At 39.6% G+C, this 15,107-nt stretch overlaps 1 protein-coding gene across 1 annotated transcript in view; it reads right to left on the bottom strand.

The window, feature by feature from the left end:
• The window catches only part of RYK (receptor-like tyrosine kinase), a 106,895-nt gene that overhangs the window by 61,756 nt on the left and 30,032 nt on the right, over positions 1–15,107 (bottom strand). The window contains exon 2 of the mRNA XM_011971040.1: positions 7,566–7,687. Coding sequence (XP_011826430.1) covers positions 7,566–7,687 — 122 coding nt within the window. The remainder of the gene's footprint in view (positions 1–7,565; positions 7,688–15,107) is intronic.

The following is a 15,107-nucleotide window of genomic DNA, read 5'->3' as shown; positions in this document are numbered from 1 at the left end:
GGCAGATCTGTTAGAGCATCCATTCTTTTCATTCCACTCCCAAGGAAAGGTCCATTTTCCTCTCCAAATGTAAATCCTTCTCTCCTAGTACACTAGGTTCTAGCCCATTTCACCACTGATGGAATATCTTAATCATCCATTTCTCTCACTCTCTTTTATCTTCAATCCCTCCCAAGTGTCCAATTACCTACTAGGCAAATCTACCTAATTATCCTACAGCCTTCCCACTTAACAAATTCAAAGCCACACTTACTATTTCCCCAGAAACTTGCTGTCTCCTTTATCACAGGTCTCAGTGATCACAAGGAGAGAAGCAGCAGACCAGAGACCAGAACCCCTAAGGAAGCAGAGAGGGTCTAGCAAAGGGGTCCAGGGCACTAACTGCAGTTAAAAAAGGGGTAAGACGGGCACCTGAGCATTTCAGTGTGGCAAGGTGAAAAGGAGGAGAGAAGGGACGGACACAAGGTTGTGAGTGTAGCTGGCCAGTGAGGGCACAGGGAGAGGTGCAAAGGGCTGAGGAGGAGATCTGAGAAGGCAGCCCCTTTGGTCGGATCAGCAGCTTAGAGGAATATGAAGCAAGAAACTGCGGAAGCCTGCTTGCTGGCTCCTTTTTTGAGGAACTGTCTAAAAATGGGGGGCATTCACAAGGTAGTTCTCTTTTCCCTCTGCAGTCTTTAGGATATAAATTTTAAAACTGCAGTTTCTGGGATTAGAGAAGAAACTGCCAATTATTGAAATCCAATTTTCTCTAGTTGGGCATGTATCAATCTGTAAGGACTCTCACTTGCCAATCATCCTTTAATGAAACAGATCTGCTCAAAAGTTAAATGTACAGTCTACTGGGACAAAGCAATTTGAACAGTAGTTGTTTATCAGAGTGTAGAGTGAGCCAAAATACTTCAGAAAAGAAACTACAGGCCAGGCCTGGTGGCCCACACCTGTAATCCCAGCATTCTGGGAGGTCAGTGCAGGTGGATCACTTGAGGCCAGGAGTTCTAGACCAGCCTGGCCAACATGGTAAAACCCCGCCTCTGCTAAAAATACAAAAATTAGGTGGGCATGGTGGTGGGCACATGTAATCCCAGTTACTCGGGAGGCTGAGGCAGGAGAATCACTTGAACCCGGGAGGCAGAGGATGCAGTGAGCCGAGATCACACCACTGCATGCCAGCCTGGGTGACACAGTCAGACTCAGTCTCAAAGAAGAAAAAAAAGGAAAAAAAAAAAAAAAAAAAGAAAAGAAAAGGAAAAAAAAAAAAAACAAACAGAAACTACCAAAAATATAAACATTTGAATAAACTGAAAAATAAACATTTTTGCTTATGTTCCCTTACTTGGAAACAAATGGCAATTACAAGTAGGAAGCTGGCAAGTAAAGCCATTTCCTTCTGGAACACAGAGAGTACAGATTTAAAGTGAATACACTTGTCTACAGCTAAATAGCCCTTTAATTTCTCTGAACTTACTAGAAGTAATGCCTTTCTCATACAGGACACAGCCGCTGGCCTCCAGCGGTGTCTGCTGGAACTCTGGACAAGTTCCCTGCAACTCCTAGAAAATGATGATGAATTCCTGAAAGCAGAAAACAGCCATGCGGTGAGGGTGGGTAGTGGGAATAGTCTGCTACATCCTGGCAAATTTTTGCTTTTCAGGTATCTAAAAAGTTACTGACGGCTAGATGCAGTGGCTCATGCCTGTGATGCCAGCACTTTGGGAGGCCGAGGTGGGCAGATCGCAAGGTCAGGAGATCAAGACCATCCTGGCTAACATGGTGAAACCCCAACTCTACTAAAAATACAAAAGAATTAGCCTGGCGTGGTGGCGGCGCCTGTAGTCCCAGATACTCGGGAGGCTGAGGCAGGAGAATGGCATGAACCCGGGAGGCGGAGCTTGCAGTGGGCTGAGATCATGCCACTGCACTCCAGCCTGGGTGACACAGTGAGACTCTGTCTCAAAGAAAAAAAAAAAAAAAACTACTGACACTCAACAGACACAGTTACACGTTTTTCCTGGATATTGGGGAATGTGCTGGAATACAGAAGAAACTAATTATCTGTTAAAGCCTCTCAGTAGCCTGCTTTTAAGTGTGTGGTCCTGTGAAAAAGAAGCAATACCAGAGTTCTACTCCCAGCTCAAAATGCAATTAACACAATGGTCTTTCCTGACCACTCGCTAAGGCATGTGTGACCTATGCACTAAGAGTAAGACAGCTTCAAGCCCCTGAAGAGACCACAATCTGTGCGGCAAGACAAAACCGCGTAAACACTGCGAAACACTATTACCAGAAGCTGTGATATGGGAAAACTAATGTTAAAATATCTACAATGTTGAACTGACATATGCCAGGGAGCCAGGAGATCTCTGGAAGCAAATATTTCGTCTTCTGGCAAAACCTTAAAGAAAGAACCGAGGGTTTCCGATGAAGTTATTAGAGCTTCATCTAATTTTCCTTCTGAAAAGTTTCCTTCTGAAAGTTCATGATTACACCTCAGGGTTAAACGATCAGGTAACAAACCCTTCATCAAGCCTCCCCTGCCCTCATGTGTGACTTTCCCATTTCAGGTCATCTCTATCTTCTGCTTCCTCTAACCCTACTTCTCCTACCTTAAGCAAGTCCCTTGCCAAATCTGGGTCTCAATTTCCTCACAGGAACTGATCAATAACCAAAGTACAACCATATAATAATAAATAATACAGCCATTTGAAGGGGGAAAAAGTACGACTCTGTATCAAGTGACAGAGATCCTTGACCAGGATATTGTTCAGTGCTCTGCAAACTGCAGAGAAGTATGTGGTATGTTAGTTGTTGAAAGATGCATATATACATATACACATGGATGCTTATATACACACAAACTATTTCTAAAGGAAAGACAAGAATCAGGCAACATTGGCTGACTCAGGCAAGGGGACCTAATTGGCTGGATTGCTCAGGGATGGTACCAGAAGGTGTAGGGGACTTACTTTTCACTGTATACCCTTTATGCTTTTTAAATTTTTACTATGTACATATATTATCTACTCATAAGATTAATTTTTAAAATAAATAAACGTAATCAACTGTGCTAAAATCACCAGAGATTATTACCTAGAATTGGGAACTGCAATAGTGTCTGAAGCCTGAAACTAGATTAACACAGACATATTTCCTTAGTTTTTTACTAAAAAAAAATTATAATATGGTTACTTTCCTCTAAATTTTTATACCTGTTACAGGTATAAATCAGTTTAGGTTTATATTCAACCCACTCATTTTTCCAAACTTATAACCTCACTCTATTAAGAGTAAAATATCTGAAACATCCCATTTGTGCAATTACTGTCGAGTGTACCCAGCCTATATGTTTTCACACTTCCAGAAATAGGAAAGTCACCACTCCTAAAGCCACACATTCCAACTCTGAAAAGCCCCAACTGCTCAGAAGTTCCCCATTTGTTGAGCCAGGCCCTGTGGCTTCTACCTGCACATCTCTTCTGCAGTAAGTACCACGTGCTATACCAAGCACAGAGGATACCCTTTAAGGTGCTCAGCATATAGGAGGGAGAAAGAAAAGAAAATCAAACTAGTACAATATTCTTACAGTATAACTAGGGCTATGAGAGAGGAGAAGGGCACCGTGCAGACAGAAAAGGGCACCTGACACATGGGAGGAGAGGTGACACCGGGTCACAGCTTTATGAGATAAACAGGAGTTACTCAGGTAAAGAATGAAGAAAGGGCATTTGTGGCAAACAGCAGCACTGTGACAGATCACAGAGCATTCAGGAAATTCCAAGACAGAAAAAAATGACACTAAATGACTGGCTAGATAGGAGGCAGAAAAGAAAGGCCAAGACCAGACCATAAAGGCCTCTGACGAAATCAAGAGCTTTATTCCGGTAGCAACAGAGAAGCCTAGGGTGGCTTTGTGGAGGGTGCAACGAGAGGTCAGTCCAGAGGAAAGGAGACCAGTTAGAAGACCACTTCTGAACCCAGCAAGAAACAATGAAGGCCCAAACTAAGGGTGAGGCATTGGGTCACAAGAGAGGTAGGAAACGAATTTAAGATGTAATTATTAGAGAGAATCAACTAGATTTAGAAAGTGTAGGAGAAGGAAACTAGGATCCCTTCTACATTTCTGGCCTGGACATGTAAATAAATGGTCATACCCTCCAAAAAAATAAGGAAACTTCTGCCTCACAAAGAATATCATACCACAGTGGCAGCCCAAATGTGCACTAACAATGATATTTATACCTGCCAAAGAAGTAACTTGGAAATTATGCGCTATAAAATAATGTGAATGATATGGGAGTACAATTACAGCTATACCAAGGCTTCTCCTGACCCAAAATGCACCACACAAACACAGGTTTCCCTTCAAACATATATATTCACCTGAGCCCCTCCTACCTGCTCTCTCCCACTCCAATATCCTCCTGTAACAGGCTCCTAAGACTCAGACACCCATTACCAGCAATGTCAGGGCCCTGCGCTCACTCCAAATAACAAACAGTGTATATTAACTGTTTTAAAGGAATCAGTAAAAGAAGGTTTTATTTTGTTCAGTCCTGACTGCCACTTCCCACATTGCCTTTGGACTCACAAATCACTACCCATACACTTGCCCAGGAAACCTTTTCATATCAGCATTCTTTTTTCCTAAGTGTGCCCAGAAATATTTACACTCTGTTCAAAGTCAATAGAAGCACCTAGAACAGAATTCTCTAATAAACCTTTCACCATTTTGAAATACATTTATTATTTGTTTTTATATGTATCAACATCAAAGGTAAGAATAATAACAAAGAATTAGCTATCAATTTTTTGGAGAATATAAGAAGCTTCTCTGCCTGAAAGATGTTCATAGAAACACTGGACCTCAGAGTTGCAAGGGAACTTAAAATTCAGTAACAACCACTCCACAAATACTTGAATTCCTTCTACAACAGCCTTACTGAATGGTTATCCAGCGTAGGTCTGACCTCTTCCAGGGAGAGGAAACACACTGCCCTCACCACAGCACAGGCTGAAATACAAAACTAGTTTCAAAAACAGATGCAAAAAGTAGAGGTTGAAAGGGTGATGAGGAATGAGATTTTGTTAAAAGATAGTTTCAAATTATCTCCCCACAAATTACACACTAATCATAAAGGGAAAAACTCAACGGGAGAAATCTGGTGAGGAGAGTGTTCGGAGTCACCACCACCAGTCACAGGACAAACTGGCACCTTGTGCACTGGGAAGGACAGCACCTTTGTGGTATCACTGCCAAAGAGATATTCCTGAATCTAATCATGAGGAAACCTCAGACAACGCAAACTGAGGGGCATTCTGCAAAATAACTGGCCTATATGTTTCAAAAATGTTAAGGTCAAAAAACATAAAGAAAGGCTACGGAACTGTTCCCGATTGATAGGGAACTAAGAGACATCAACTAGTAAAAATTAGGCTATGAAGAACATTGTTGCGATAATTGATAAAATGTGACTACTGTGGATTAGATAATAACATAATAATGTCAAATTTCCTGGTTTTGATCATTGTACTTTGGTCGTATAAAGAATGCCCTTTTTCTTTACACACTGACATATGGGGAGCGGGAGGGAGAGGGAGATTGGAAGGCAAACAAGTATATTTAAAATGTTGGTATTAGGAAATGAAGATCAAAAATAAGCACTTATTCACTGGTACATTTGGCAGTACCTTTCAAAGTTTTAAACACGCACACGCATTGGCTAGCCATTTCACCTCTTAGCAGTAATTTACTGTTCAGAAATAAGGCCATAAGTGCACAAAAACTTCTGAACAAAGATGTTCTTAACATATTTATATACATACACACACATATATATGTACATATACACACACAGGGATACACATTAACACATTTTTTTCTGTGTTTCTATATTCATCAAAAGCAAAGGTTGAAAAATTTTTAAATAAAAGAAATAGCAAAGGTAGAAACATCAATAAAAGATGAACTACCAATTGTTTTCATCATCCCATTACCTAGATTTTGCCTACAAAATGAAATGAGGGAAACTATGTAACAGTGAAGGGAAGCATTGTTTGAAATAATAAAATGCTATTAAAAATCCATGTGTCCCATCAATGAGGTACTTTACAGAAAGCAATATAGCATACATCCGTACAATATCATATTATAAAACCACTAAAGAGAAGGAGTGAGAGGAAAAGAAAGATGCCTAGATAAGTTATTCTGTAGGGGAAAAAGTACTATACAACATACACGTCTAAAAATCCCTTTTTTGTTTAAAAAGGGAAAAAAAGGGGACCTTGAAGAAGTTATACCAAACCATAAACAATTACTTCTGAATATAGAACTACAAAGTCTTAACAGTTCTTTTTCTTTTTTATTTTTTTGAGACAGAGTCTCACTCTGTCGCCCAGGAGGGAGTGCAGTGGTGCAATCTCAGCTCACTGCAACCTCCACCTCCCGGGTAGCAACTCTCCTGCCTCAGTCTCCTGAGTAGCTGGGAATACAGGTGTGTGCCACCACATCTGGCTAATTTTCATATTTTTAGTACAGACGGGGTTTCACCATGTTGGCCAGGATGGTCTTGATCTCCTGACCTCGTGATCCACCTGTCTCGACCTCCCAAAGTGCTGAGATTATAGGCATGAGCCACCATGCCAGGCCTAGTCTTAGAGTTCTTAAAACATTTTTGTAATATTTGAATTTTCCCAATAATCATTGATGTTTTCTAAGTAGAAAAAAAAATGAAGATTTTAAAAAATCTATATTAAAGTGGCCAATTTAAATAACTTGCAGCAAATATCATGACAGACGCTACTCTATAACACTTTTAAAAAAAACAACTCTACAATAGGTATTCTTATTTATAGTAGCAAGATTATTTTTATTTCCTAAATAAAATCCTATTCAAAAGCCTATATACAAAGTCGATGAAAGAAACTGAAGTTGGTTGGGTATAGGAGGCACCTCCAGGCTCAGCCTCCGACTCTCTGACTTAGGAGAAAACTTATTATGTTTGAGGGACCCAGGCAGTCAGAGCAAATGTGAAGAATTCAGCAACAAGTAGCCCAGGCGAGAGATTCTTAAGTGATTGGATTTAGCCCTTAGGAGTAAAGAAGCCTCGCCAGAGGACACATGGGTGGCGGCATCTGCTGTACCTTTCTTAAACCGTTTCTCCATGCGTGGGAGAACTGTTTCCATTCTGTCCAACATGTCTAAAAGGCCTGTCTTACCAGTCCCCACCCCTGCACCCGTATCATTTCACCACAGCAGCACTGTCATCATTGGGTCCAAATTCACCCTTTTCAAGCTAGGTCTGGATCTCTGTTTGAAGAGCCTAAAAGGATGTAAGTGCTGTGTCATATGCTAATCAATTAAATGACAGCCACCTTCGTTTTAAAGGATTTGAGAAATTTTAGAGGAATAGGCCAAGTATTTGAAATATAAATCTGAAAACACTCAGTACTATTATATCGCATCACCGGCCGACCCTTCGGTACAGATGGCAGCCCAGTCCTCAAACACAGCCCTTGCCTCTGTGGCTGGGTGACCCTGTCATGATGTCTGTGGTTAGTCACTCTCTTACCTTGGACTTCGCATGCCAGGTGAAGTGCAGGAAATTTGTCTCACTGGGTACTAACAGATTAAAGGATAGAGCGTAGTGACTAATAAGGTCATTTCTCACATAATAAAGTTCTGCATCAAGACCTAGAAAAAAATAGGAAAAAAAATAATTAAACACTTAAAATACCCTCAGAATCATCCCTATCAGTATTTCAAATACAAATAATAGAGTGAAGATAATATTGATAAGCAAATGAACATCACAAATGGCCCTCCCATGGGCTGCCTTATGAAGCAAGAAAGACACACGGTTTTATGATCACCAAGAAAGATGAAGAAATTGAGACTTGAAACAATTAAGCAGTTATCCAGCCGAAAACAGGTGTGCTAGAACTAGAACTCTGGCAGCCACTCTGTCTTCCGAGGGCCAGTGTGATGCTCTTTCTTCTGGACACAGTGCTTCTTAGAGTAACAGCTACAAAGAAATGCCCCTTCTCCCAAAAAATTTATGTAGACTTAGGAAGGGAGATTCAAAATGAAAGGGAGAAAGGCGCCTCAGATAAAACGTAAGCCTGAGCCAAGCCTCAAGCCCCCAGCCAGAGATGACCTCTGCTTCCTCTGACAACACAAGGTTCTTGCTGTTCTGATAGCATTTACCATGGTACACACTTGCACCAGGTGTCTTGCAGGCACATGCTGTCTTGCCTACCAAGACTACAAAGGGAAGAACACTATGTTTTTCACGGTATCTGCAGGACACAGCTCTCTGCACAAAACATAAACACTTGTTAACCAAGAGGTTAGTACTACAGACAAAACAAAAATAAATGAAGAGCCTGGAATGCCAGAGAAGTGACTCCCAAGTTTCACTCACTCCCATACCACCTTCTCAACCAGGGCACATGCAATCTCCCAAACGTATCAGGCTCTCAATTTTGTCACACCCTTTTATCCTACCTGTATTTAATATTTTTCTTTAAAACTCATTTAATTTGTTAAAATAAAAATTTGTAAGGCAAAATTTAAACACTACTTTTCAGTGGCAAATCAACAGTTACTGTTTAAAAAAAAAAAGTTATCAAAAAACAAAAGAAAAACAAAACAAATGCACTAAATTCTAGCTCAATTCTGGTGCCTACCAAGAAGGCAGTGAGCTCGAGCCTAGCTCATTGTTTATAAAAAGGGAGGAGGGAAGTATAATCAAGCATTTCAGAAATGTAAAAAAAAAAATAAAAAAACTCACACAGGATTTCCCCATGATCATCCAAGGAACTGAAAGACTAAAAGCAGGGAGTAACTTTCTCTTGAATTGATTTACTGTTATTTGAAGTTCTATCCAGGTGTCCCTCTAGTAATACATGACATATATATTCCACAAGTTAGAGGGGGAAAAGATACTGATGACAACAGCCAAAACGCAAATTTCACATTTACTGAGCCGGCACGATGGGGTCTGAAACCTCACAGTATGCAGAGAGGTCAAGATGGAGATCTCATACCTCTTAAGAATAGAGACCTAGAAACAAATCACTCGGCTACAGGTATTTATCCTGTAAAATTCGTTTTCTCGTTTCTGAACTAGATGTAATAAAATCATTAATGCAGAAATGAAATTTAAGGCATGCTACATAGGGGGAAGCTGCTGCACTTGTAGGGTCCAGCCCTACAGGGCCTGTGGGTTTTTCTCCTTGTGTGCGGAGACCAGAGATCATAGAAATAAAGACACAAGACAAAGAGATAGAAGAAAAGACAGCTGGGCCCAGGGGACCACTACCACCAAGACGCAGAGACCGGTAGTGGCCCCGAATGCCTGGCTGTGCTGTTATTTATTGCACACAAGGCAAGGGGGCAGGGTAAGGAGTGTGAGTCATCTCCAGTGATAGGTAAGGTCACGTGAGTCGTGTGTCCAACGAACAGGGGGCCCTTCCCTATTTGGTAGCCTAGGTGGAGACAGAGAGGGGCCAGCTTACGTCGTTATTTCTTCTATGCATTTCTCGGAGAGATCAAAGATTTTAATCCTTTCACTAATTCTGCTTCTGCTACTGCTACCTAGAAGGCAGAGCCAGGTGTACAGGGTGGAACATGAAAGTGGACCGGGAGCATGACCGCTGAAGCATAGCATCGCAGGGAGACATTTAGGTCTCCAGATGACTGCAGGTGGGCCTGAGTGATGTTAGGCCTTCCACAAGAGGTGGTGGAGCAGAGTCTTCTCTAACTCCCCCAGGGAAGAGGGAGACTCCCTTTCCTGGTCTGCTAAGTAACCGGTGCCTTCCCAGGCACTGGCACTACCACAAGACCAAGGTCTGCTAAGTAACGGTGCCTTCCCAGGCACTGGTGTTACCGCTAGACCAAGGAGTCCTCTAGTGGCCCTATCCGGGCATGACAGAGGGCTCACACTTTTATCTTCTAGTCACTTCTCACCATGTCCCCTCAGCTCCTATCTCTGTATGACCTGGTTTTTCCTAGGTTATAATTGTAGAAGACAGATTATTATAACATTGGAATAAAGAGTAATGCTACAAACTAATGATTAATAATATTCATATGTAATTATATCTATATTCTATTTCTAGTATAACTATTCTTGTTCCATACATTTTCTTTATTATACTGGAACAGCTTGTGCCTTCAGTCTCTTGCCCCAGCACCTGGGTGGCTTGCCACCCACAGCACTAGCTGGGTAGTACTGCTTTTATTTATCCTACAAAAGATATTGAAAGCAGAGAGAGAAATGTAGACCCTTCTGCAAAAGCCTCTCCCTGCTGGCAGGAGTGTTAGCAAATATCCAGGAATGGAGGATTGGTGGTGTTGGAGAAAGGCGTTAGAGGAAAAATTGTAAATAATTTAAATTTGCCTTTTTTCCTAAGTCTGGGTCTTACTCTAGTCTAGATAGGTGCTGTTTACTTAGAAATATATGTCAGATAAATAAAAAGAAGAAAGTTACACGAGGCAGTATTGACATGAGACAAACTAGAACTCAAGTTGAAAGGATTTCAAAATAATTGTGTTAATATAAAATGTATTAATGAGTTCACATTAATAAAAACCACAAGAGGATACAGTAGTACAACTGAAAAAAAAGGGCTCCAAATACAGAAAGTAAAAACCAACAGGACAAAAAGGCACAAAGAAACACACAAATCCACAACCACAAACGGAAACTAACATCCTCTCAGAAATCAAAAGATCAGAACAATCAGGTATAGTGTTACACCTGTAATCCCAGCTCTTTGGGAGGCTGAAGCAAGAGGATCAGTTGAGGCTGGAAGTTCGAGACCAGCCTGGGCAACACAGCAACAACCCATCTCTATAAAAAACTTTTTAAAAAATAGCTGGGAGTGGTGGTGCACACCTGTAGTACTAACTACTCAGGAGGCGTGAGGATGGCTTGAGCTCAGGAATTTGAGGTTACCGTGAGCTATGATCACACCACTGCACTCCCGTCTGTGTAACACAAGACCCTCTCTCTTTAAAAAATAAGATCAAAACAGATACAAATTGAGTGTGGACATAGATGATCTGAACATAAAATTATGGGACATGAAAAAGTGAGGGGGGATTAATCATGAATTAGACCACATATATTTAAAATTTTTTAAATATAAAAACAGATTCAAACCAAAATCATAGAGGCTACCTTCCTTGATCAAACACCATATGATAAAGATATTAACCATAAGGATGAAACCAAAAGAGTATTATTAGAAAAGACTAATACACTTCACAAGACTGATCAAGGAAAAAAGAGAAAAAACACCAAACACAAATTACCAATACTAGTAATGAAAATGAAATATTACTACAAATCCTATAGATGCTAAAAAGATAAAAAGATTAGTATAAACAACTTTGACAATAAAATAAACAAATTAGATGAAACAAGAACCCTTTAAAAACAAAATTCACCAAACTAAAAGAAATAAAAATTTCAAACAATTAAAAACCTATCCCAAAAGAAAGCTCCAGGTCCAGATGGCTTCATTAGTGAATTCTATCAAACATTTAAGGAAGACACCACACCAATCTTACATAAACTCTGTCAGAAAATAGTTGAAGAGAATACCTCCTAAGTCATCTGATGAGGCCAGCAGCATCATCTTGATACAAACTTACTAAAACATTATGAGAAAAGAAAATTACAGAACAACATCCCTTATGAACATAGATTAAAACATTCTCCACAAAACATTAGCAAATTCAATACAAGAATACATAAAAGGATTAACACATCATGACCAAGTATATATGAAAGGTTAACCTTCTAAAAATCAGTATAATTTACCACATTAACAAAATAAAAACCCGTATCATCTCAATAGATAGAGAAAAAACATCTGACAACATTCAAAGCCTGTTAATGATAAAAACTGTCAACAAACTAGGAACAGACAGAAACTTTCTCAGTTTGGTAAAGAACATTAAAAAAAACCCTAGAGCTAATATCATACTCAATGGTGAATTTTTAAATCCTTATTCCTAAGATCAGAAACAAGGCAAAGATGTCCACGTCCACAACTTCTATTCAACCTTGTACTGGAGGTCCTAGCCAATGTATTCAGACATAAAAAGCACAAGGATGAAGCAAAACTGTCATTGTTCACAGATGACATAATGGTATGTATAGAAAGCACTATGAAATCTACTAAAATACTATTAAAACCAACTAGTGAATTTAGCAAGGTCTCCGAATACAAAGCCAATACTTTAAAATCAATTGTATTTCTATATTAGCAACAACTAGAAAATAAAACTTAAAAAGTCAATACTGTAACATTAAAAAATACCAGGGACCTAGGAATAACTCTAAGGCTATGTAAGATCGCTACACTGAAAACTGTAAAACATGGCTAAGAAAAATTAGAGAAGACCTTAAAAAGTGGAAAGCCATACTGTGCAATTCTCCTTAGATAAGCCTCAATACTGTTAAGATGTCAAGTCTCTCATATTGATCTGCAGATTCAAAGTAATCTCAATCAAAATCTCAAGAGATTTTTTGAAAAAATTAATCACAAAATTTACATGACAACAACAATCTTGAAAATGAAAATGCCTTGGAAGAGGAACCAAAGCAATTTAATTTTAGTATTTTCAACAAGAGATATAAAGCAACTAGATGCATAAATATACAGGAAAAAAACACCTTAAAATGAAAATTAAAACCACAATGAGCTACCACCTCATTCCAGTTAGGATGGCTATTACACTGCTGGTAGGATTATAAACTAGTACACCATTACGAAAAAGACTTTGGAGGTCCTTTTTTTTTAAGACGAGTCTCGCTCTGTCGCCCAGGCTGGAGTGCAGTGGTGCGATCTCAGCTCACTGCAAGCTCCGCCTCCCGGGTTCAGGCCATTCTCCCACCTCAGCCTCCGGAGTAGCTGGGACTACAGGTGCCCGCCACCATGCCCAGCTAATTTTGTTTTTGTATTTTTAGTAGAGACAGGGTTTCACCGTGTTAGCCAGGATGGTCTCGATCTCCTGACCTCGTGATCCACCCGCCTCAGCCTCCCAAAGTGCTGGGATTACAGGCGTGAGCCACTGTGCCTGGCCTGACTTTGGAGGTTCTTTAAAAAATTAAAAGTAAGGCCAGGTATGATGGTTCATGCCAGTAATCCCAGTGTGTGGCAGGCCGGGAACAGAGGATCACTTAGGCCGTTCAAAAGTATGAGACCAGTCTGGGCAAAATTAGCAAAACACTGTCTCTACAAAAAATGTTTACAATTAGCCAAGCATGGTGGTGTATGCCTGTAGTCCTCACTACTTGGGTGGCTGAGATCTGAGGTTCACTTGAGCCCAGGAGTTCAAGGCGGCAATGAGCTATGATTGTGTCACTGTACTCCACCCTGGAAGACAGAACAAGACTGTGTAGGGGGTAAACAACAACAACAACAACAACTACTACTACCATATGATCCAGCAATCGCACTACTGTGTATATATCGAAAGAAAATGAAATTAGTATGTCGAAGAGGTATCTGCATTCCCATGTTTATTGTAGCACTATTTACAATAGCCATGATATGAGATCAACCTAACTGTCCAACAAAGAATGAATGGATAAAGAAAATATGGTAAATGTACACAATGTAATATTATTCGACTTTTAAAAAAATGGACATTCTGTCATTTGCTACAACATGAATGAACCTGGAAGACATCATGTTAACTGAAATAAGCCAGACACAGAAAGACAAATACTGCATGATATCACTCATATGTGGAATCTTTTTTTAAAAAAAAAAAAAAGTTAGTATCATAGGAATAGAGCAGAGTAATTATTACCAGAGACTGAGGAGGGGAGGGGAAAGTGGAGGATGGGGAAAGGTTGGTCAGTGGGTACAAACTTACAGTTAGATAAGAGGAATAAATTCTGATGTTCTAACACACAGTAGAGTGACTAGTTAACAGTAAAACACGGTATATCACAAAACAGCTAGAAGAGAGGCTTTTCAAGTTTATTATCACAAAGAAATGATAAATGTATGATGTGATGAATACACTAACTACCCTGATTGGATCATTATACAGCAGAGATATGTATCAAAACACCAAACTGTACCCTATAAATATGTACAATTATAATGTGTAAATAAAAATTGAAAAAATAAATGTTTAAAAAACTCTTCCTAGGGTTACTAAAAAAAAAAAACAAAAAACAAAAAAAACCTTAACCCCTATCTTACATATCATACAAAACCCAATCTGAGATATAAACCTAAATGTAAAAGCCAGAACTATAAAGCTTCTAGAAGAAAACGTAGGATAGAAGGGGCCATGTCTGCCAGAGCGGAACGCTCCCTCTCTGGGGTCCTGTCGCTCTTGCTCTCTGGCTCCCTCGCCCTCTCTCTTTTTCTTCTTCTCCCTCTGCCTTGGACTCTCTCTATTGCTTGCTCTTTCTCTCTCTCTCTCTTTTTCTCTCTCTCTCTCTTTCCCCCATCCCTTTCCATCTTTCCTTCCATCTCTCCCTTGCTCTCCCTCGGGCTGAGAAAAAAAAAAAATGTAGGGTAGAAAAATCTTCACAACCTGGGGTAAGCAAAGATTTCCTGGACAGGTGACACAGAACATAAAGCAACCAGAAAAAACTGAAAATTATCAAAATTTAAAAACTTATCAAAATTTAAAAATTATCAAAATTAAAAACTGAAATTCATCAAAATTAACAACTTCTGTCCCTCAAAAAACATTAAGAAAATGAAATTAAAGTCACAAACTAGGAGAAAATATTCACAACATATATATCTAAGAAAGAACTTGTCTGGGGGAAGGGAGAGATGTTGGTTAATTTTTTTTAATGATTTGTTTCTAGAATATATAAAGAACCAAAACTTTTTAAACCAAATTAGATAAAATGGACAAAAGATGTGAGCAGACATTTCATAATTATATACATACCCAATAAGCATATGAAGAGGTGCTAAACATCTTTAGTCATCAGAGAACTACAAACGAACGCCACAATGAGAGCCACTAGCACCAAAGAAAATAACACTGAACATTGTCAAGGAGGTGGGGTAACTATTATACAATCTTACACATTGCTAAAAGTGTAAAAAACTTTCAACTA

The sequence above is a fragment of the Mandrillus leucophaeus genome, unplaced genomic scaffold (assembly GCF_000951045.1).
Source record: "Mandrillus leucophaeus isolate KB7577 unplaced genomic scaffold, Mleu.le_1.0 Scaffold981, whole genome shotgun sequence".
NCBI classification, from domain to species: domain Eukaryota; kingdom Metazoa; phylum Chordata; class Mammalia; order Primates; family Cercopithecidae; genus Mandrillus; species Mandrillus leucophaeus.
The sequence above is the reverse complement of the archived record's forward strand: the minus strand, read 5'-3'. Positions and strand labels throughout refer to the sequence as shown.